At 37.3% G+C, this 22,848-nt stretch overlaps 1 protein-coding gene across 1 annotated transcript in view; it reads left to right on the top strand.

Annotated features, from left to right (window-relative positions):
- Nucleotides 1–22,848, top strand: part of TOMM70 (translocase of outer mitochondrial membrane 70) — a 38,526-nt gene that overhangs the window by 11,782 nt on the left and 3,896 nt on the right. The window contains exons 2-11 of the mRNA XM_005674841.3: nucleotides 153–326; nucleotides 2,787–2,913; nucleotides 4,535–4,644; nucleotides 5,413–5,561; nucleotides 8,578–8,785; nucleotides 10,987–11,121; nucleotides 12,179–12,286; nucleotides 13,141–13,257; nucleotides 18,140–18,237; nucleotides 18,844–18,966. Coding sequence (XP_005674898.3) covers nucleotides 153–326; nucleotides 2,787–2,913; nucleotides 4,535–4,644; nucleotides 5,413–5,561; nucleotides 8,578–8,785; nucleotides 10,987–11,121; nucleotides 12,179–12,286; nucleotides 13,141–13,257; nucleotides 18,140–18,237; nucleotides 18,844–18,966 — 1,349 coding nt within the window. The remainder of the gene's footprint in view (nucleotides 1–152; nucleotides 327–2,786; nucleotides 2,914–4,534; nucleotides 4,645–5,412; nucleotides 5,562–8,577; nucleotides 8,786–10,986; nucleotides 11,122–12,178; nucleotides 12,287–13,140; nucleotides 13,258–18,139; nucleotides 18,238–18,843; nucleotides 18,967–22,848) is intronic.

The raw sequence follows: 22,848 nt of genomic DNA, 5'->3' as shown, positions 1-22,848 counted from the left end.
GTCTCCCATGAAGAGATAAATATGAGTGACTTGCGTTGTGACCACCCATTCTGCCCTTCCATTTTTTTCTTCAGTGTGTCATGTAGTCACTGTGAGCTGAATCTGTTACTGCGTATTGGTAAGTGTTTCATAATTGTTCCCTTGTATTTCAGAACTCACTTGATAGAGCCCAAGCAGCCAAGAACAAAGGCAACAAATATTTTAAAGCGGGAAAATATGAACAAGCTATTCAGTGCTATACCGAGGCTATCAGTTTGTGTCCTACAGAGAAGAATGTTGACCTTTCCACATTTTATCAAAACAGAGCTGCTGCCTTTGAGCAATTGGTATGTATCGTAGGTTGGTTTTTCTTCTTTTTGTTTCTCTTTATTTGCATAATGTTTTAGCTAATGCCCCTCAAATATGTCTAATACACTTTTTGAAGTTGTTTTGAAATTATAGGGGTTTTGTTTTGGTTTTATATCCTTTAATCACATAGGTTTTTAAGAACAAATTTTAGTTTTGCTCATTCCACATATAATCCAAAGTTGTATATATCAGATTTTATAAAATTAGATAATAAAGAAAGTTAATGTTTCTGGTGACCCCATTCACCTCAGCAGTTTAGGTCTTATTTCTTCAGCTTTTGCCTCCATCTATGTAATAGTAGCATATGTGGGGGGAAATAAGACTAAAAGATCAATTCCCATTACATTGTTTGCAATGTATTTTTCCAGTTGCCACTGTATCTGGTACAACTTTTCATAGCACACACAGATCTGTTTCATTCTTTTTAAAGCCAGTAGGTAGTAGCTGTTACATAGCTATATAGTGGAAGTGAAGTGAAGTGAAGTCGCTCAGTTGTGTCTGACTCTTTGTGAGTCCATGAACTGTAGCCTACCAGGATCCTCCATCCATTGGATTTTCCAGGCAAGAGTACTGGAGTGGGTTGCCATTTCCTTCTCCAGATCTTCCCCACCCACGGCTTGAACCCGGGTCTCCCGCATTGTAGCAGACGCTTTAGCCTCTGAGCCACCAGAGAAGTCTACAGTGGAAAACATCTCCCTATTGATGAACATTTTTGAATTACTTCCTCTTTTCCCTGTTGCACTCAGTGTTGCAGTAAATATTTTTTAAATACTTTTTTTGCATACTTTTCTGAGAATAAAATTCAGAAATGGAATTATAAAGAGATAGTATTAGTACCTATTCTAATAATAATATTTGAGCATACTTGTTTTCTAGTATCTCACTGTGTGAATTGGTCTTAATATTTGCCACTCTAGTAGAAGAAATATTCTATCTTCTCCTTTTTAATTTGCACTTTTTGAGATAGTGGTGAAGTGGACCATCTTTTTCCATGTTTATCAGTCATTTGTAGTCTCTACATTTTTTGTTCGACCGTAGTTTGTTGACTGTGTTATATATGAAAGGTTACTGTAGTAGGAGCCTGAGTATGTAAAAGCAGACAATTATGCATTGAACTCAAAGATCACGCAACAGTGAACTGTTAAATGACATCTGGGTAAGCCTTTGATTCTCTAATAGAGGAATGATTGCGGTTGGTGTGTCAAATAGTGGAAAGTAGAGTGTTACAAATGGAGAAAATAGTGTATGTAATTGCTTCTGAGGCAGAAAAGAGTTTGCCATGATTAAAGAAGTGTGGATAAAGGATCCTGGGATATAGAGAGGTGAAACTGGAGAGGTTGCAGAGGCCAGATCAGGCAAAGCCTTGCAATGGTAAGAAGTTTGGATTTGATTCTGACTGTAATGGGAAGTATTTAAGGATTTTTAATAGGGCAAGAACATCATCTAAAATTGTTCTCACTGTTCTATCAGTATATTGGAGGGAGGCAAGAGTGGAGGCAGGGGGGCTGAGGAAGGTTGTTGTAGTTGCCAAGGTGAGACATGAAGGAAAGCTGAAAACCAGTAGAGCTTGCTATTGCATTGGGTGTGAAGGGTGAAGAGAAGCAGGAGTTTTAATAATAGTGGCGTGAGGAAGGATTGAGACAGCCAAGCAGACAGTTGAATTGAGAAGTGTCTGTATTTTAGGAGAGTGATTTGGGTTAAGGAGATAAATCTGGGAGTCCTCTAATTTTAGGTGTTACAGGACCATAGATGTGATTACCTAATGGGATGAGTCCTTGAGCATTCCAGCAGAAATCAGATAGTGGGGAGAAGTCAGCTACAGAAATTGGGAAGGAGCAGCCATGGAAGTAGGTGGAAATTAAGCAGAGTAGCTACTCCTTGGAGGTTTGGCAATAATGAGGGCTGAGAAATGGGGTGGTAACTGTAGGGAATTACGGAATCAAAGGAGGGTTTTTTAAAAGATGGGAGATCCTGAAGCAAGTGTTTTTATGCTAATAGGGATGATTGAGTAGAGAAGCAGATTGTTGCAGAGGCAGGAGAGCTACCAGTGAAGTCCTTGACGTGGGGGGAGTATAGATCCTACTGCAAGTGGAGGGTTGGCCTTTGATGAAGTGGGGTGCGTCCTCAGTTTTAAAAGGAGGAAGAAGGAAATGATAGGATCACATAGATGCAGGTAGGTTATCAATGTGGTAGTAGAAAGATGGCTTGTGTCCTTTACCTATTTTTAAAAATCAGATTGCTTATCTTTATTGCAGTTATTTGTATGGAGCTGTTATAATGTGTTGTGGCTATTAACTGTTTGTATGAATTGGGAATATGTTTTCTGTTGTGGGACTCTTAATACTCAGCCTGCTGAGTTTAGAAAACTGATTTCTATTGAACAGTGCTTCCTTCAGTGTGACTTTTTTTTGTTTGTTTTTTAATACTTTCAATTACAGCAAAAATGGAAAGAGGTGGCACAAGATTGTACAAAGGCTGTTGAACTTAATCCCAAATATGTGAAAGCTCTCTTTAGACGTGCAAAAGCCCACGAGAAGCTAGACAATAAGAAGGAATGTTTAGAAGGTGAGGGTATTTTTGTGTTTACATATGAAAATTACTAAAGGTTTTGTAGTCAATGGTAAATTTGTATGCAACTCTGCCTATGAGTAGAGAAATCAATTGTGTTTAAAAGTTTGACTCTTCCCTAACTGAAACTTTGTTCTATGATTTCAGTTGACATTGTGGATACTTGAGTACCATCTCTGTTCCCAACTATTGAATTAAATGATTTAAAGTTAATATACTGCACATTTTAAACTTGGCAACATCATCAGTGTAATTTCATGAATAAGAAATCAGAAGAGAGGTTTAGTTGAGTGTTTAAGATTCTGCATATTTTCAATTAATATCCTATATCAATATGAAATAATTTTGAGATAAATCATTAAAGAAAACATTTGTTTTTTGCCCTTGCTATTTTCAAACATTATCCTTTACTCAAGTAGAAATTTTGTAATTGATACAAAGCATCAAGTGAATTTGCTGTTCTCAGTAAATATCATAAATATTCAGTGGCCTCTAATTAGCCATATCTGTTGCTAAAACTTCAGTTAAGGTATTGGCCACTGACCTACAAAGTACATTGTTCCAGTTAATGTAGAGCTAACCCAAAATGCAGATTTCACAGTCTAAAAGTGTTTTCCCAGTACATATTTAAATCTTCTTTAAGAGCATCAATAATCAGAAATTTAGCCATAATTTTTTTTTAATAATATCATTATTTAAAAGGAGAAAGCTCTTTTGTTTTTTAAAATCTGGGTTACCAGTTGAGAGTGGTTTTAGAGAACATTTTAGAAAAAACTTGAGGTTTTGCGGTATTATATACTTTGGTGATGGATAGGAGGAGTGTTGCTTTGAAAAAGAGATTTCTGAGTTTTGAACCAGACCTTGAAGTTATTAAGAGCTAATCACAGAGAGCCGTTTAAATGGGTTTTAGATGGAGAAATGGGAGGGGGAGAAGACACTGACATTGGCACTAGCCAGAGTGTCAGGGGAACATGCAGTAGGTTGACTTGTTTGGAGGAGCGTGGGTTTGCAGTTGTGAGAAATTGATTAAAAAAGAGAGGGACAGTCTTGTTGACCACTTTGAATGAAACGTTGGGAAGTTAAAGAAACATTGATCTTTTTCATTTCAAACCACGGTATATTGAGTTATAGCATAGCCAGGTTAAAATGATACTTTGAAGCAGATTTCATTGAGAGCTCTGTGGCAAGATGGCTTTGGAGACAAGGAGTAACCTTGAGGCCTATAAAAAAAAAAAAAAGTAAGACCAGACATGAGAGAGCCACATTATGATTTGGCCTATACTTACTGTCCAGAAGAGAATATTCCCGGGTTACTTGTTTTATTTGCTATGTACAATGTTAGAGCAGTGAGAGGCATCACAAATCATGTAGTATAGTCCCTTTCATTTCACAGGTGAGGAAAGTGAATTCTGGAGAAGTAGAGTGACTTCCTGAGCTTTGAGTTTGATTGTAAAGTATGTAAAACCAAAGTGTTAAGAATAAACTTATTGAAAATGACAGCCACATAAAGCTATGAATTTAGTTTGGCTTTCTGTGGTAACACTGAGCCGATTTGATGCTGCTAGTCATCTTTGCAATAATTTTCATACTCACTCTTATTTTTTTGCATCATTTCTAGATGTCACTGCTGTGTGTATATTAGAAGGATTCCAAAATCAACAGAGCATGCTGTTAGCTGATAAAGTTCTTAAACTTCTTGGAAAAGAGAAAGCCAAAGAAAAATATAAGGTAAATTAACCTGCATTGGTTAATAATAGAGGAAATATGCATTGTAATGGGTCATTGCTAATTTATCCTGCTTAAATTTGGGCATGATGGTAATGACTGAAATTAGATCTGGATTATATTTATTTTTCCTATAATACTGGGATTTTCTGGCCTTTTAAAATAAGAATGTGAACTATGTCCAGATTGTACCTAGAGAGTATTAAAAGAATTCACGTATATTAGAGGTTTCCAAACAGTGGCCTACAGGCCAAATCCAGTCTGCCACCTGTTTGATAAATGTGCCAGTAATGTTTTTTTGGAACTCAGCCACTCACACATTGTTTTTGGATGCTTTTAAACTACAACAGCAGAGCTGAGTGGTTGTGACACTATATGGCATACAAAACCTAAAATATTTACTATCTGGCCTTTTACAGAAAAAAATTGCCAACTCTTGCTTTCTAAAGTTTTTAAAGGTATACTGTATAAATTGGCACTGGTCTTACACAGTTAGTAGATGGTTTAATTTAGTGTGTGGTTATAAGATTCTTGACATATTACATCTTCAGAGAGGGAAAGGCTGTCATTCAAAACGTTTTTTGAAAAGCTGGGACTGGCACCATTACCATTTTCACTGTCTATCACCCTACAGTTTGAGCCTGATAGTCTTCAGTTATTTGAAAATGAGGTGCCAGTTTTTATGGCATGGTTCCCAGTGTTCTACAAATGCGTCTGCTTCTTTGGTTAGTGTTTTCTATTTCGATGTATTTAAATATGATTAAATTTCAGAATCGTGAACCTCTGATGCCATCTCCACAATTTATCAAATCTTACTTCAGTTCTTTCACGGATGATATAATTTCTCAGCCAATGCTTAAAGGAGAGAAGTCTGATGAAGATAAAGACAAGGAAGGGGAGGCTTTAGAAGTAAAAGAAAAGTAAGTGTGTCTCAAGTATAGTGTCTGCTTAATGCTTTTTGTGGGGGAATTGGATTGTGGGGGTTTTTGCTGCCGTAGAGGGCTTCCCTGATAGCGCAGTTGGTAACGAATCCGCCTGCAATGCAGGAGACCCCGATTCGATTCCTGGGTCGTGAAGATCCACTGGAGAAGGGATCGGCTACCCACTCCAGTATTCTTGGCTACCCACTCCAGTATTCTTGGGCTTCCCTTGTGGCTCAGCTGGTAAAGAATCCGCCTGCAATGTGGGAGACCTAGATTCGATCCCTGGGTTGGGAAGGTCCCCTGGAGAAGGAAAAGGCCACTTTATTCTCTAGGCCAGAATACCCACTCCAGTATTCTGGCCTAGAGAATTCCATGGACTGAATAGTCCATGGGGTCGCAAAAAGTCAGACACGACTGAGCGACTTTCGCTTTCACTTGCTGCCATAGAGCCAAAGTGGGACTCTGAGTCATCTCTTTAAAAAACTTATTTATAGATGGATATGAATATAATAGAGCTTCCCTGGTGGCTCAGACAGTAAAGCGTCTGCCTACAATGCGCGAGACCCGGGGTTAATCCCTGGGTCAGGAAGATTTGGAGAAGGAAATGGCAACCCACTCCAGTATTCTTGCCTGGAAAATCCCATGGATGGAGGAACCTGGTAGGCTACAGTCCACGGGGTCGCAAAGAGTCAGACACAACTGAGCGACATCACTTTCTTTCACTTTCTTTATGAATATAATAAAATTATAATATAAGATAATAATATTATTATAATAAAAATACTTCTTTTCTCACACATGTCTACTATAACCTGAGTGTTACATCTTTGGTAACTCAAGGTTTTACTGCCAGGAGTCTGCCCAGCTTTTAAGGTCTACGTAATATTCTAAAGAGAGTTCCCAGAGAGTCAAGTGGTTAAGTATATTTGAGTAGGGGGACTAACTTAAAAAATGATCGTGTAGGTCAATATCCAGATGTTTTAGTGCAAGGAAGTTTCTAATTTAATTTTTAGAAGTGCCCAAAAGAGTGACTGTCTTCAAGGTTTCTCCTGCATGCCTAGGAAAATGCCATTCTTTGAGTTTGTGTTTACTCTTGTAGAGAGCTGAAGTCAAAGTACCAGGTTCTGTGTTTAAAACTGGCAGTCGAGTAATATAATATATAAGCTATCTAGCCTGCTTATCCATTTATATTTAGCAATACTTTTATTCTGCTGTTGAGGCTAGCTCACCTCTCCAAGAGAAGACACAATATTATTACCAACATGACATTTTCTAATGAGTTTGGAAGAAAAGGGAATGCTGTTCCGTAGCAAAGCATAATTTTGCCCCTATAGCATATTGGGATGTTTAAGGGAAAAGATTGCTTTTGGTTTCTATCTCTCAATTTTTCTATCATTATTGGCCACCTTTTAAGGGAGGATGCTACACATAATTTTGCCAAGATGTTGTGAGTTGTGTTAGTTGATGAACAATCTCTTTAAGAAAATTGTAGATGGGAAGTAAATGTTGAGGGTGATGCCAATAATTGCTTCTTCTGATTAGGTAGTCCTAATCCCAGAAAAATTACTGTGAAGTTTTAATACCATTATTCTAAAAGCTACATTGAGACATGATTGGACATAACTGTCTCTCACCAGAACACTAACTGGAGTTGGTTCTAAGTTTTTAAATTCTACTTTACTCTGAGCCAACTTAGCTTTATCAACTTTTGAATGGAGAGATAATGATTACTTTTGAGGCTTATTGTGAGGTTTACAGGTCATGTTTGTAAGCATCTAGAACTTAGGTTCTCAGTAAATAGGAACCATTATTACTTCCAATCTAATTATTTTGTCTTAGTGCAGGAGTATTAGAATGTTAATTATAGGAAAGGTTAGCACAGAGTTTCTAAGTTTTGACTGACATAACTTTTAAGTCACTTGCCAATTCTCTCTATTCAGAGTGGGTAGCAAATGAAATAAGAAAACATGGTTTTCTTACATAATGTGCCTTATATTTTTTCTTATGTAATATGCCTTATATGTGTAAGACCCCTTCAAGAACGTCTAGTGTAATTTCCCTTTTCAGTTCAAAAAATCCCTTCTACAAGTGTTCTGAATAAAATCATCCTAGACAAGTGATAATATTGTGGTCATTGCTTTTTAAAAAATAAGAGAAGGGTGTTTTCTTTAAGTCCTATTTGATGGAAGAGTCTGCTGCTTTGATATTCCCACCTATTCATTCTGAAAGTGATGGGCTTCCCTTATAGCTCAGATGGTAAAGAAACTCCCCACAATGTAGGAGACCTGTTTTCGATCGCTGGGTTGGGAAGATCCCCTGGAGGAGGAAATGGCAACCCACTCCAGTGTTCTTGCCTGTGAATTCCATGGACAGAGGAACCTAGTGGGCTCCAGTCTGCTTCTTTGATATTCCCACCTGTTCATTCTAGGTCTGTTCTTCTAGGTAAAATAGCACAACTTCTAGATGAGAGCCTTTTAGCTATTCCCTTTGCTTAATGTTTACAAAGTACAACTCAGGTCACACCTCTTCTCTTGGGTTCTGGGACCCCCAACTCACCTGTTTATTTTCTCTTTCTTTGTTCTTTCTGTTCGTCATAAAGTAACTGTTGAGTGCCATCAGTGTGCCACAGACAAGAAGGTGACTAAGACAGGATCCTTTCCTATGTTGCATTTCAGTCTGTCATTCGCTTACTTTTTCATGTGTCTAAATGTTGAAGCCTGGACAATAACCCTAGGTTTCTGCCATTTTCTCTGCTGTTTTCCTTTTTAAAACCCAAGGCAGCAAGAAGACCCCAGTCTACATCAAAAGTCCTAAGGTGCCACCCCCACACACACCTCCATGACCACCTCCAGTCCCGCACTGGCTGGTTAACTTGTTAAGGGAGAAAGGACAGTTCAGGTGTCCTGAGTGTGGCAAGGTTCAGCATTGGATCCTTTCTTAGTAATTTGTTATGTTCGTTTTATTAGTAACAAATGATAAAATTTATAATTTCCTCTGCTCATTTTATTTTCAGTTCTGGATATTTAAAGGCCAAACAGTATATGGAAGAAGAAAACTATGATAAAATCATAAGTGAATGCTCAAAAGAAATAGATGCTCAAGGAAAATACATGGCAGAAGCATTGTTACTACGAGCTACTTTCTACTTGCTTATTGGCAATGCCAATGCAGCCAAACCAGATTTAGATCAGGTCATCAGCTTGCAAGAAGCTAATGTGAAGGTACTTTTAAAACTCTGTGTGTGTGCATGTGAAAAAAATTAATAAGAAAAGGCTTTTAGATATGTCTTGCCAAATTTTGGGCATTTCAATTGCCATTCTCTAAAAGACTTATTTTTTGTTTTCAAAGGAACTACACCTGATAATGATTGAATTGGTGCAGTGAAACTAAAAGAGACATATCAGTGATAGTTTAACTAAGAAAGGATTGTTTTTTCTACAGCATCTTTGGCTTCAGCTTCCCTGTATAGCTTCTGCCTACTGTATTGGACTATATTTGGGTAGGAGTAAGGGTGATGTAGCAGTGCTAAACATAATTAAATAACTTGCAATATGTCATAATACTATAAATAACATGCAATGTGTAGTATAAGAATATACAATGGATTTAATAAAAAGTAACCACATTTAATGTATTCTGAAAGAGTTTATTTACATGAGGAAAACAACAAGATCTAAAAATATATTGTAATATAGAAACATATCAAAAGTTTTTGCAGTTGTTTGGTTGGAACAGCTTTTCATTTTCTAAGTGTTCTTGTGTATATGCAGTTATTTTCATAATTGAGATTTGGTAGGGATCTGTTAAATTATATGAGCCCTCTATTTCAGCATAATAAGAACAAATGTTGGCCACCAAAGTACTGTTGGTTGATTAACATCTCTTTTCCCTCACTGAATTAAGTAAACTCTGGCTTCCTTCACCTCCAAAAGAATCATTCATGTATTTTGTGGAAAATGAAAGTTATTTACAAGGCTTAAGTATTTGCCAGCAAATTTTATCTTAACTTCTTGTAAACAAAAGTAATTTAAACTAAGTATTTGTTTAAAGTCCTTTTCAAAATGAGATTTTCAAGTTTAAGATGGCCTTGTACTAATTGTCTTTATTTCCTGATAATTAGATATGTTCTGTTTTTGTTATTATCATGGGGGCATTCTTGCTTGTTTCATTGAGAACATCTGTGTACTTTTGCCTTGAAAAAAACTTTGGAGAAGAATCTTATTTCTTTTTTCCTGATCATGACTTTGTTCTAATGGCAGGTAGTAATGTACATATCATGCCATGTACAAAAATGAGCTCAGAATGGATCAGAGACCTGAATGTAAGAGCTAAAACTATAAAACTCTTAGGAAAAAACATAAGGAGGAAATCTTCAGTACTTTAAATTAAGCAGTGGTTCCTTAGGGATGACACCAGCAGCACAGATGACAAAGTGATGGTGGGGGGTCAGCACAGAATGGGAGAAGATGTTCCCAGGTCACATATCTGATAATGAGCTTGTATGCATACAATATTAAGTCGTCTTTATTACACAACAATAAAAAGCCTAATTTAAAAGTAGGAAAGGAGTCTAAGTAGACATTTTTCCAAAGAATATGTACAAATGACCAATAAGAACAAGAAAATATACTCAGCATCATTAGACCTTAGGGAAATGTGAATCAAAATCACAATGAGGTATAACTTTATACCCACTAGAATGGCCATAATCAGAAATTTGGACAATTAAAAGCATTGATATAGATGTATAAAAAATTGGAACTCTCACACATTGATAGTAGGAATGTAAAATGGTAAAATCCCTTTGGAAATTAGTAGGGGGTGGTTTCTAGAGTTACGCTGTGACCCAGCAGTTACTCTCTTAGGTATATACCTATGAGGATTTATGTCAAGACAAAAACTTGTACATGAATGTTCTTAGTAGCATTATTCATAAGAGCCAAAAAGTGGAAGCAACTCAAATGTCCACCAGCTGGTGAAGAGATAAATACACTGATTTGTCTATACAATGGAATATTATTCAGCCCCTAAAATAGAATGAAGTACATGTAAGAATTAGATGAACCTTGAAGACCTGCTGTTTGTGGAAGAAGACAGACACAGAAAGGCCACATAGTTTACGATTCCATTTATGTGAAATGTCTGGAATATACAAGTCCGTAGAAATAGAAGACGGAATGGTGGTTTCCAGGGACTGAGAATTAGAGGTGAAATAGAGAGTCCTGCTAATATGTAGGAGGTTTCTTTTGGGAGCGGTGAAAACATTTCTAGTGGTGACTGGTTGCACAACATTTTAACATTCATATACTAAAAATGACTCTTACAGTATGTGAACTACATCTCAATAAAGCTGTTATTTTTAAAAAATAACTAAATTAGAATAAAAAGTAATGATGAATCTTTCCTCATTTTGGGTATATAGCTTCGAGCAAATGCGCTCATCAAAAGAGGCAGCATGTACATGCAACAGCAGCAGCCTTTGTTGTCTACTCAGGATTTTAACATGGCTGCCGACATCGATCCCCAGAATGCAGATGTTTATCACCACCGAGGACAGGTAAATTAATTTTCTTAAGGCGTTCTGATCCTTGACTTGAGGGATTTGATAGCATTTTTGAGAATGTCTTAAAGTTTTCTTATATCACTTATGATAGCTGTGAACAAAGTATCAGGGTGGTTTAGTTTGGGTTGACATTTGTTTAGTTCCATCTTGAACATTTGTCCTGATAGTTACCTATTAAAAACAGAGAGAGAGAGAAGAGGAAGGCTGCAAATGTTGGCTCGCCAGTTCAAGTTTGGTTTTTAGGCATTTCTGCTTCATAGGTTTTCAATGAGTAAAGCATTAAAAACTTAGTGACAAATTTAAAAAAACTTGTAGTGAGCATTTTGAGTTAATGCTTAGAATCAACCGAAAGACTTTTGTAGGCATCTTGTAAGAAATTATTAACCTGAGCTATCTAGACAGTATCACAAAAAATCTCTTCTGAATAGAGCTTTATAATTCTATGCATATTAGGTTTTTAGTAAAAATTCATAGTGAAGAAAACAGTTCCCAATTTCAGCCTCATCTGGAAAAACATGGCTTTATAAATCTGTTTGTGTGATGTGGCTTCTTGGAGTGCATTAGAGTGGAAAGTATGGACTAATCCATATAATAACAGAAAAGTTCAAGTCCTTTCTAATGGAAAATTTTACCTAATATTTCTGTCTGGAGCATCTTAAGAAGTATCGTGATAACCTTAAAATTCTTGATATTTTTATCCTTACTGGTGTATCTTAAGATTAATATGAAATGTAATTATTTAATGTCTGATCTACTACGTTGAAGTTTGAAAGTACAGAGACACTTCATATTCTAGGAGAAAAATCACTTAAGAGTGATTAAAAACTGATAGGTTTATAATGCTTTTTAAAAAAATTGAACACTAGTTCTAAGTTTTAGCACCTTTCCTTTAAAATTATAAGATTTTCTGGTTCACTGTTTCTAGAAAGTAATTCTGTATTAGTAATTCCATGCTTAGCTTTATACTGATTATGCAAAAAGGCACAGTATGTGCTTAACTGGTGTAGTTTTTGTTTTGAACTGTGCTTATTTGTGTACTTTTTTTCCTTAGCTGAAAATACTGCTTGATCAAGTTGAAGAAGCAGTAGCAGATTTTGATGAATGTATTAGATTAAGACCTGAGTCGGCTCTGGCGCAAGCTCAGAAATGTTTTGCTTTGGTAGGTTCTACTTTCTCTTGTATTTTCCTAAACATCAGTGTTTCCCATTGTGAACAAAAACAAGTATCTCATTGTCTACAAAATCTTCTGTTTTTTTCCTTCAATCTGTGACAAACAGGGAGAAAAACATGTCAGCTTAAAGAAATAGAAGTGCGTATGTTGCTTGAGGTTCTGCTTCAGTATTTCTCTGGGTGCTTTATTTGGTTCATCTTGATAGATGTTTGTCCCTGATTTTATGTGCCCCCTAAACAGCACTCTTCTGCCTACTCTTTGCCATAAGCCAGTACAAAGAACAAAAGCATTTCAAGGAAATACTTGGCAATCATGACACTGTATAACGCACCTCTCATTTCACCTTTGTAGAGCTGTTCAGAAACACAAAGTTGAAAATCAGGTAAAATAAGACCATTTCTAATGAGATGAGATATTTCCAATTAGCCCCATATCCTGATTCCTAAAAGAATTTTCTTTTTAAATAAAAAAGTCAGTTTACAAACAAGTGAAAATGTTATCAGATGAAGGATACTATAATGCTTTTAGTAAAATGATAATAAATTTCTTTGATATTCTTTGATTTCTTTAATATTCCCCTATTTATATGCAAAGTTAACTTCAAGTTAGTCTGTCTGCTAGGATATTGAGCATCTGAAAATTGTATAGTGGCAATGAAGCCCTAATTGTACATAGCCTTTGAATCCCTGCTCTGCAGATATTCCTGTGGAACCCTTTTAGATGCAGCCAATTATGCTTTTCTGGAAATATTTATGTAATTTTGAGTGACCATTATAATATGTTAACATTTCCTGAGTTTTTGAGTTCTTGATTTGGTAGGCCTCTGTTGATTTTTTACACAGTATCGCCAGGCATATACAGGAAACAATTCTTCACAAATCCAAGCAGCTATGAAAGGTTTTGAAGAGGTCATAAAGAAATTTCCAAGATGTGCTGAAGGCTATGCATTATATGCCCAGGTAAATGTCATTTTTCGTATTTTTTCAGTTGCCGGTTCTGTAAAGAACTGAATTTATGTCCTGAATCCTAGAGTGAAAATCAGAAAACAGTGCTCTTGTTGCAGCTTTTGTGGAAGCAAACAACTTTGTTCCTGGTTCTCAGGATGTTCAGAATGGTCCTAAATCACCTCAACAGGGCTTCTTTTCTGTGTTACATAATTTGAAAACTGTGGCCCTAAACTTGTAACCTGGGGAGACTTTAATAGAGCATTTCCCTCATGTTTTCTTTTGGATTGGATTTATAAAAATTTAATTATTTTAGGAAGATTTACTACATGCAGTTGGTGGGGAAAATGTCCTGGGAAACAGTTTTCTTTCTATTTGATTACTGTTCTTTTAAATAGTTAGTCTATAACAGATCATTTTAAGGTATGATTTATCCAAAATTCTTGAAGCTTTCCTTGATTTAGTTTTGAAACTATGGAAAATTGGATTTAAATTTGCATTATTTTCCCTTTTAATCATAGTTTGAACTCTTTAAAAGTTTATTAACTTTAAATCATTCATTTAGATGAAAATGATTAGCTTCTTATACCCACAGCTAAAGAGTTTTCCCTCTAACTAAATGATATCTGAATGACTGTTGCTTAATCTTTAAGTTAAAAGCTGTTTGTGGTATCTCAAAACCCAGCCATCTCAAAATTCTATATATTTTGTCTTTTTTTTTAGCCTAAAGAAATTTGTCCCTCCTTCTTCCTCATCCCCCCAAATATCACAGAAACAGGAAGCACTTAAAAATGACTATCCATGGTAGACTGCTACCTCCAAACATCCTTAAGGTTTATTGATTTGTTTCTGATTTCCTTCATGCTATCATTAATCAAGTTATAAGAAAATTTCCACAGGGGTAAAACTTTCTTTTTCAGGGATTATTGAGAGGGACTGTGAGAAGACTGATTGGTGTTGGATCTATTCTGTAAAAGTCCTATACACCCCTGCATAGGGGTTGAAATTCTGGGATATGAAGTACAACCCAGGAATTCTTCAACCTCAGTTTGAAATCTTAACTATTCAGTCTTTAATTCCTAGACAGAATGACAATTAAACAAATGATACATTGTTTGCTGACTGCATGCTGACTTATTAATTGTGAAAGCATGTACTGTCAGTTTTCAGTTCAGTCGCTCAGTCGTGTCCTACTCATTGTAACCCCGTGGACCACAGCACACCAGGCCTCCCTGTCCATCATCAACTCCCGGAGTTTACCCAAACTCATGTCCATTGAGTCACTGATGCCATCCAGCCATCTCATTCTCTGTCGTCCCCTTCTCCTCCTGCCTTCAATCTTTCCCAGCATCACGGTCTTTTAAATGAGTCAGCTCTTCACATCAGGTGGCCAAAGTATTGGAGTTTCAGCTTCAACAGCAGTCCATTCAATGAACACACAGGAGTGATCTCCCTTACGAAGGACTGGTTGGATTTCCTTGCAGTCCAAGGGACTCTCAAGAGTCTTCTCCAACTCCACAGTTCAAAAGCATCAATTCTTTGGCACTCAGTTTTCTTTATAGTCCAACTCTCACATCCATACATGACTACTGGAAAAGCCATAATCTTGACTAGATGGACCTTTGTTGGCAAAGAAATGTCTCTATGCTGTCTAGGTTGGTCATAACTTTTCTTCCAAGGAGTAAGCGTCTTTTAATTTCATGGCTGCAGTCACCATCTGCAGTGATTTTGGAGCCCAAGAAAACAAAGTCAGCCACTGTTTTCCCCCATCTGTCTGCCATGAAGTGATGGGACCAGATGTCATGATCTTAGTTTTCTGAATGTTGAGCTTTAAGCCAATTGTTTCACCCTCCTCCTTCACTTTCATCAAGAGGCTCTTTAGTTCTTCTTTACTCTCTGCCATAGGGTGGTATCATCTATATATCTGAGGTTATTGATATTTCTCCTGGCAATCTTGATTCCTGTTTGTGCTTTATCCAGCCCAGCATTTCTCGTGGTGTACTTTGCACATAAGTTAAATAAGCAGGGTGACAATAGACAGCCTTGATGTACTCCTTTTCCTATTTGAACTTTTCCTATTTGGAACCAGTCTGTTGTTCCATGTCCAGTTCTAATTGTCGCTTCCAGACTTGCATACAGATTTCTCAAGAGGCAGGTCAGGTGGTCTGGTATTACCATCTCTTGAAGAATTTTCCACAATTTGTTGTGATCCACTCAGTCAAAGGTTTTGCATAGTCAGTAAAGCAGAAATAGATGTTTTTCTGGAAGTCTCTTGCTTTTTCATTGATCCAGCAGATGTTGGCAATTTGATCTCTGGTTCCTCTGACTTTTCTAAATCCAGCTTGAACATCTGAAAGTTCACAGTTCACATACTGTTGAAGCGTGGCTTGGAGAATTTTGAGCTTTGCTTTACTAGCGTGTGAGATGAATGCAATTGTGCAGTAGTTTGAACATTCTTTGGCATTGCCTTTCTTTGGGATTGGAATGAAAACTGACCTTTTGCAGTCCTGTGGCCACTGCTGAGTTTTCCCAGTTTGCTGACATATTGAGTGCAGCACTTTCACAGCATCATCTTTTAGGATTTGAAATAGTTCAGCTGGAATTCCATCACCTCCACTAACTTTGTTCCTAGTGATGCTTCCTAAGGCCCACTTGACTTCCCATTCCAGGATGTCTGGCTCTAGTTGAGTGATCACACCATCATGATTATCTGGGTTGTGAAGATCTTTTTTGTACAGTTCTGCATATTCTTGCCACCTCTTCTTAATATCTTCTGCTTCTGTTAGGTCTATATTATTTCTGTCATTTATTGAGCCCAATATATCTTTGCATGAAATGTTCCCTTGGTGTCTCTAATTTTCTTGAAGAGATCGCTAGTCTTTCCCATTCTATTGTTTTCCTCTATTTCTTTGCATTGATCGCTGAGGAAGGCTTTCTTATCTCTCCTTACTATTCTTTGGAACTCTGCATTCAAATGGGTATATCTTTCCTTTTCTCCTTTGCTTTTCACTTCTCTTCTTTTCACAGCTATTTGTAAGGCCTCCTCAGACAGCCATTTTGCTTTTTTGCATTTCTTTTTCTTGAGAATGGTCTTGATCCCTGTCTCCTGTACAGTGTCATGAACCTTTGTCCATAGTTCATCAGGCACTCTGTCTATCAGATCTAGTCCCTTAAGTCTATTTCTCACTTCCACTGTATAATCGTAAGGGATTTGATTTAGGTCATACCTGAATGGTCTAGTGGTTTTCCCTACTTTCTTCAATTTGAGTCTGAATTTGGCAATAAGGAGCTCATGATCTGAGCCACAGTCAGCTCCCAGTCTTGTTTTTGCTGGCTTTGTAGAGCTTCTCCATCTTTGGCTGCAAAGAATATAATCAATCTGATTTCAGTGTTGGCCATCTGGTGATGTCCGTGTGTAGAGTCTTCTCTTGTGTTTTTGGAAGAGAGTGTTTACTATGACCAGTGTGTTCTCTTGGCAAAACTCTAGTAGCCTTTGCCCTGCTTCATTCCTTACTCCAAGGTCAAGTTTGCCTGTTACTCCAGGTGTTTCTTGACTTCCTGCTTTTGCATTCCAGTTCCCTGTAATGGAAGGGGCATCTTTTTTGGGTGTTAGTTCTAAAAGGTCTTTTAGGTATTCATAGAAGTGTTCAACTTCAGCTTCTTCAGCATTACTGTTTGGGGCATAGACTTGGATTACCATGATATTGAATGGTTTGCCTTGCCATTCTGTCGCTTTTGAGATTGCATCCAAGTACTGCATTTCGGTCTCTTGTTGACTATGATGGCTACTCCATTTCTTCTAAGAGATTCTTGCCCACAGTAGTAGATATAATGGTCATCTGAGTACTATAATGTATAAAAGTTTATAGCACGTACAGAAATTAAAGTGGGACGAACACACATAATTTTATGACGTACGTACTAAATAGTACACTTGTGTTTCGGCTTTATATTTAATTCGAAACAAACCAGAAGGTAACCATCCTCATCCCTGAAATGAAATTCAAAAGGGCGTTTTTGGTTCAGATTTCTATAAGCAGCTAAAAGAGTAAAGTAGCTTTTAAAGAAACCAACATTAGGAACAACTCTTTAGCAGAGGTTTCATAATTGTATATTCCTCCATCATTGTGTTAACTTCACAATAGGTTTTGGCTTCCTTGAGCATTGTCTTACCAGCACTAGCACTGTTATAAGTCTGTTTGCACTAAATTTCTGTCTTTTGGTCCCTCACTGATGTTTACAACTTTTAATTAATATATATTTAGAGAGAGTTATATTTTAGTTACGTAGTATGACTTTTTGCTTTGAACTCTGAAGCTTGAGCTTAGGTGCCGCCTGACTCTCAGAGTTACCGTTTGAGCATGGTCTCGTCTCCACCTAACCAAGCCTTCCATTTGTGCCATGGAATTTGCCTTAAAAGCTGATTGTAGCTTTTTTTCGTTTCACCAATTATTTTTAAGGATTAACTCTGATAACCATTAACATACCTACCTAAATTTATCCTTCCAAATAAGCATTGTTTTTAGGGTTAACATTTTTAATTAAATTTAATCCCCAAGGGCTTCCCAGGTGGCATCAGTGGTAAAGAATCCACCTGCCAATGCAGGAGACATAGGAAGACTCCCTGGGTCAGGAGGATCCCCTGGAGAAGGGCATGGCTACCCACTCCAGTATTCTTGCCTGGAAAATTCCATGGACAGAAGAGCCTGGCAGGCTACAGTTCATGGAGTTGCGAAAGAGCCGGACGCGACTGAGCAACTAAACAACAGTCACCCCAAAACAGTAATTTGGTAATGAATGGTTAAATGAAGTAAATTTTAATGACTAACAAGCGACATAGTTTTAACTCCTTAGGGATACAGTTACCTAAATTTAACTGAAGTATCTCTTCACATAGGCATTAACAGATCAACAGCAGTTTGGCAAAGCTGATGAAATGTATGATAAATGTATTAATTTGGAACCAGATAATGCCACAACATATGTTCATAAAGGGTATGTATTTTGGGGATTTGTTTGTTTCAGTAAAAAAGCTAAATTGCTTGCATAGTAATAAAATGGATTTGTTTTTGCTCATTGAGAAAGGGGACTGTGGTAGAGTCAGTGAGGTAACTGAAAAATTTCTTCATTGCTATGAATGCTTCACTCTTACTTTTTTTTAACTTTTATTTTTTAAATAATGTTTCATTATTATATAATAATTAGTAAACGTGCTACTTGCACTCTAGCTTAAGGATTTCAGTTCTGAACATCCTGTCAGATGTTACTTGTATCAAAATAGGAGACACATAAATAGGTTTTTCCTGTTCTAGTATACTTAAATTATCATTTTTAAAACTTCGCTTAAATTATACAAATTAAAATATTTAGCTGTGCAAAGGAAGTTAATAATAGAGCCTAGACCATTATAATAAGGGATTTAGACTTCATAATAAGGAATTTAGACTACAAAACCACTATAAGTTGAGGGGGAAAAAACCAATTTGATGCTGATTGTGCTGTTTTAGATTTTGTTTTCCTTACTAATTAAATTATAAACTCATTGAGAGCAGAACTGATACTGGGCCATGGTCGCATCTGACTGCTGTTTTGCATTTGCAGTTTACTTCAGCTTCAGTGGAAGCAAGATCTGGATAAAGGTTTGGAGCTTATCAGCAAGGCTATTGAAATTGACAATAAATGTGATTTTGCATATGAAACCATGGGAACTATTGAAGTACAAAGGTAACTTCTATAGTCTGTCCTTAGGAAAGTTAGGGAAGCTCCAGAGATATTTATCTTTTTGTTTTTTTTTTTTTTCATTATAGATAGGTTATTGTCATTATTCATTGAATTTTTAAGTCTTAACATGCCTTTGGAGGCAAGATTCTCTTGAAACTATACAACTTTGATTTGCTTGGTTTCATGTTTATTCAATTTAAAAATCAAACTTATTAAAGTTGTTTAAGTCAAGCATATGCATTAAAAGGGAAGCTTGATCTTTCTTTAACAGTTGTTGTATGGTTGTGCCTCCTGTCACCTTATCATTTCTGTTGGAGGGGGAAATGTCTGCATTGTTCGTGGGCAGTGCACTGTAGCATAAAGCTTGGCAGCCACATTGCCCAAAGACATAGATCTTGCTACAGCCAAGTGGCTGGGCAACTTGCACCATCACCTCTGAGCCCTCACGTTTTCTTTCAAATCAGGGAGCTGGGTAAGATTTTTGCAGTTCTGACTTTTTCATAACTTCTTGATTTCTGTGTGTTTATCCAGCATTGCACTTGAGATTCACCATTAACAGATGACACCTGTGTGTATGTCATAGACTTTAATGTAGCATGCCATCTTGACACTGGCATTGTCATCCATTTGAGCATCTACTCTAGGGCAGGTACTGAACTTTAGGTACTTTCCAAATATTTCAGTTGATTTTTATCTGTCTTTATAAGGTTGAGATTATATGGTCTTCAATTTAATTAAAGAGTATAGAAACTGATTCCTCAGTCAGTCAGTTCAGTCACTCAGTCGTGTCCAACTCTTTGCGACCCCATGGACTGCAGCACGCCAGACCTCCGTGTCCATCACCAACTCCCAGAGTTTACTCAAACTCATGTCCATCGAGTCAGTGAAGCCATCCAATTACGTCATCCTCTTCTTCCACCTTCAATCTTTCCCAGCATCAGGGTCTTTTCAAATGAGTCAGTTCTTCACATCAGGTGGCCAAGTACTGGAGTTTCAGCTTCAGCATCAGTCCTTCCAGTGAATATTCAGGACTGATTTCCTTTAAGATGGATTGGTTGGATCTCCTTGCAGTCCAAGGGACTCTCAAGAGTCTCCTCCAACACCACAGTTCAAAAACATCAATTCTTTGGCACTCAGCTTTCTTTTCAGTGCTCAGCTTTCTTCACAGTCCAACTCTCACATCCATACATGACTACTGGGAAAACCACATCTTTGACTAGATGGACCTTTGTTGGCAAAGTAATGTCTCTGTTTTTTAATATTCTGTCTAAGTTGGTCATAACTCTTCTTCCAAGGAGCAAGCCTCTTTTAATTTCATGGCTGCAGTCACAATCTACAGTGATTTTGGAGCCCCCAGAAATAGTCTGCCACTGTTTCCACTATTTCCCCATCTATCTGCCATGAAGTGATAGGACCAGATGCCATGATCTTAGTTCTCTGAATGTTGAGTTTTAAGCCAGCTTTCACTCTCCTTTTTCACTTTCATCAAGAGGCTCTTTAGTTCTTTGCTTTCTGCCATAAGGGTGGTGTCATCTGCATATCTGAGGTTATTGATATTTCTCCTGCCAATCTTGATTCCAGCTTGTGTTTCATCCAGCCCAACGTTTCTCATTATGTACTCTGCATATAAGTTAAATAAGTAGGGTGACACTATACAGCCTTGATGTGCTCCTTTCCCGGTGTGGAAGCAGTCTCTTGTTCCGTGTCCAGTTCTGTTGCTTCCTGACCTGCATACAGATTTCTCAAGAGGCAGGTCAAGTGGTCTGGTATTATCATCTCTTGAAGAATTTTCCACAATTTGTTGTGATCCACACAGTCAAAGGCTTTGATGTAGTCAATAAAGCAGTAGATGTTTTTCTGGAACTCTCTTGCTTTTTCAGTGATCCAATGGATTTTGGCAATTTGATCTCTGGTTCCTCTGACTTTCCTAAATCCAGCTTGAACATCTGGAAGCTCACGGTTCACATACTGTTGAAGCATGGCTTGGAGAATTTCTGGCATTACTTTACTAGTGTGTGAGATGAGTGCAATTGTGTCATAGTTTGAGCATTCTTTTGCATTGACTTTCTTTGGGATTGGAATGAAAACTGACCTTTTCTAGTACTGTGGCCACTGCTGAGTTTTCCAAACTTGTTGACATATTGAGTGCAGCACTTTTACAACATCATCTTTTAGGGTTTGAAATTGCTTAACTGGAATTCCGTCACCTCCACTAGCTTTGTTTGGAGTGATGCTTCTTAAGGCCCACTTGACTTCATATTCCAGGATGTTTGGCTCTAGGTGAGTGATCACACCTTCATGATTATCTGGGTCATGAATGTCTTTTTTGTATAGTTTTCCTGTGTATTCTTGCCACCTCTTCTTAATATCTTCTGCTTCTGTTAGGTCCATACCTCTTCTGCCCTCTATTGTGCTCATCTTTGTATTCCTAGAGTGGTTAAATTAATAAGGTGACATTGTGAGTCAGTAGTAGAAAGAAGAGCTGCTACTGCTGCTGCTAAGTCACTTCAGTCGTATCCGACTCTGTGTGACCCCAGAGACGGCAGCCCACCAGGTTCCCCCATCCCTGGGATTCTCCAGGCAAGAACACTGGAGTGGGTTGCCATTTCCTTCTCCAATGAGTGAAAGTGAAAAGTGAAAGAAAGAAGAGATGAACCCATATTTCACTGATGCTGAAAGTAGCTGATCTTCCCACCATCACTTATCAGGAACCAGTAGGAGTTGTCTTAATAACATTCAGTCACTCCTGGAGTCCTCTTCTCTCTCAGCTCCAGAGGAAGCAGAATGTGGGTGGGTGTGGGTGTGGATGTGTGTGTGTGTGTGTGTATGTATAGGGTGGTGAAAATTTTTGTGATTCTTTGGAACCATTCTGACAGTTGCATATAAATATTAAATTATTTCTTAATTTCTAGTTAATGTGAATAAAATATTCTTATGCTAGAATATGATTGGGTAGTAGTTCTTAATCTTTTGAGCAAAGATGTGGACTTTTCCTAGAATAATGCATATATGGAAACTCTCTGCACGTAAGTTGTTCATAGGGCGTGGGTTAAGGGCTCCTGATTTATGGAGTTTGATGAATTGTGTTTGAAATGTACTTTAAGAAATCCATTCTAAATCCTGCTTTACAAATAGATAAATGTTAATGAATGAAATTGCTGGTTAACGTAAGATTTAGCAAATCTTCTGTCTACCTAATATCTGAACATGAACTGTTACTTTTTTAATTGTCTATTATGCACCATATCAATATATGTAGTAGGAGATTAACTACAGTCACCCAGAGGTACATTTTACTTCTTAGAGTTTAACTGTCATATATATGTGTGTGTGTTAGTTGCTCAGTTATGTCCACCTCTTTGTGACTGCATGGACTATAGCGCTCCAGGCTCCTCTGTTTTTGAAATTCTTTCAGGCAAGAATACTAGAGTGGGTAGCTGTTCTCTTCTCCAGGAGATCTTCCTAGCCCTGGGATCAAACGCAGGTCTCCTGCATGGCAGGCAGATTCTTTACCATCTGAGCCACCAGGGAAGCCCGTTATATATATAGTGGGGACTTAGTATTTATTGTAAGATTACAGGCATGTATGCATGTATACATACCCAATACTAGTTACTTTAAAACAGCTCTTGCTTCTTAGTAAGTATATAAAGCCTAGTCACAGACTGTAAGAGGTAAATTTTATGTTTTTTGACAAAACGTATTCATCCATTTATTCAAAAAATGGATAATAGTTACCAAGCATTGTACTTGGTTCTGGGAATTGAAAGGTGCCCATTAAGGATCTACTTCTGCTTCATTGACTACACTAACGCCTTTGACTGTATGGATCACAACAAACTGTGGAAAAGTCTTAAAGAGATGGGAATACTAGAGCACCTTATC

The sequence above is a fragment of the Capra hircus genome, chromosome 1 (assembly GCF_001704415.2).
Source record: "Capra hircus breed San Clemente chromosome 1, ASM170441v1, whole genome shotgun sequence".
Taxonomy (NCBI): Eukaryota; Metazoa; Chordata; class Mammalia; order Artiodactyla; family Bovidae; genus Capra; species Capra hircus.
This window is presented reverse-complemented; position numbering and strand designations above follow the sequence as displayed.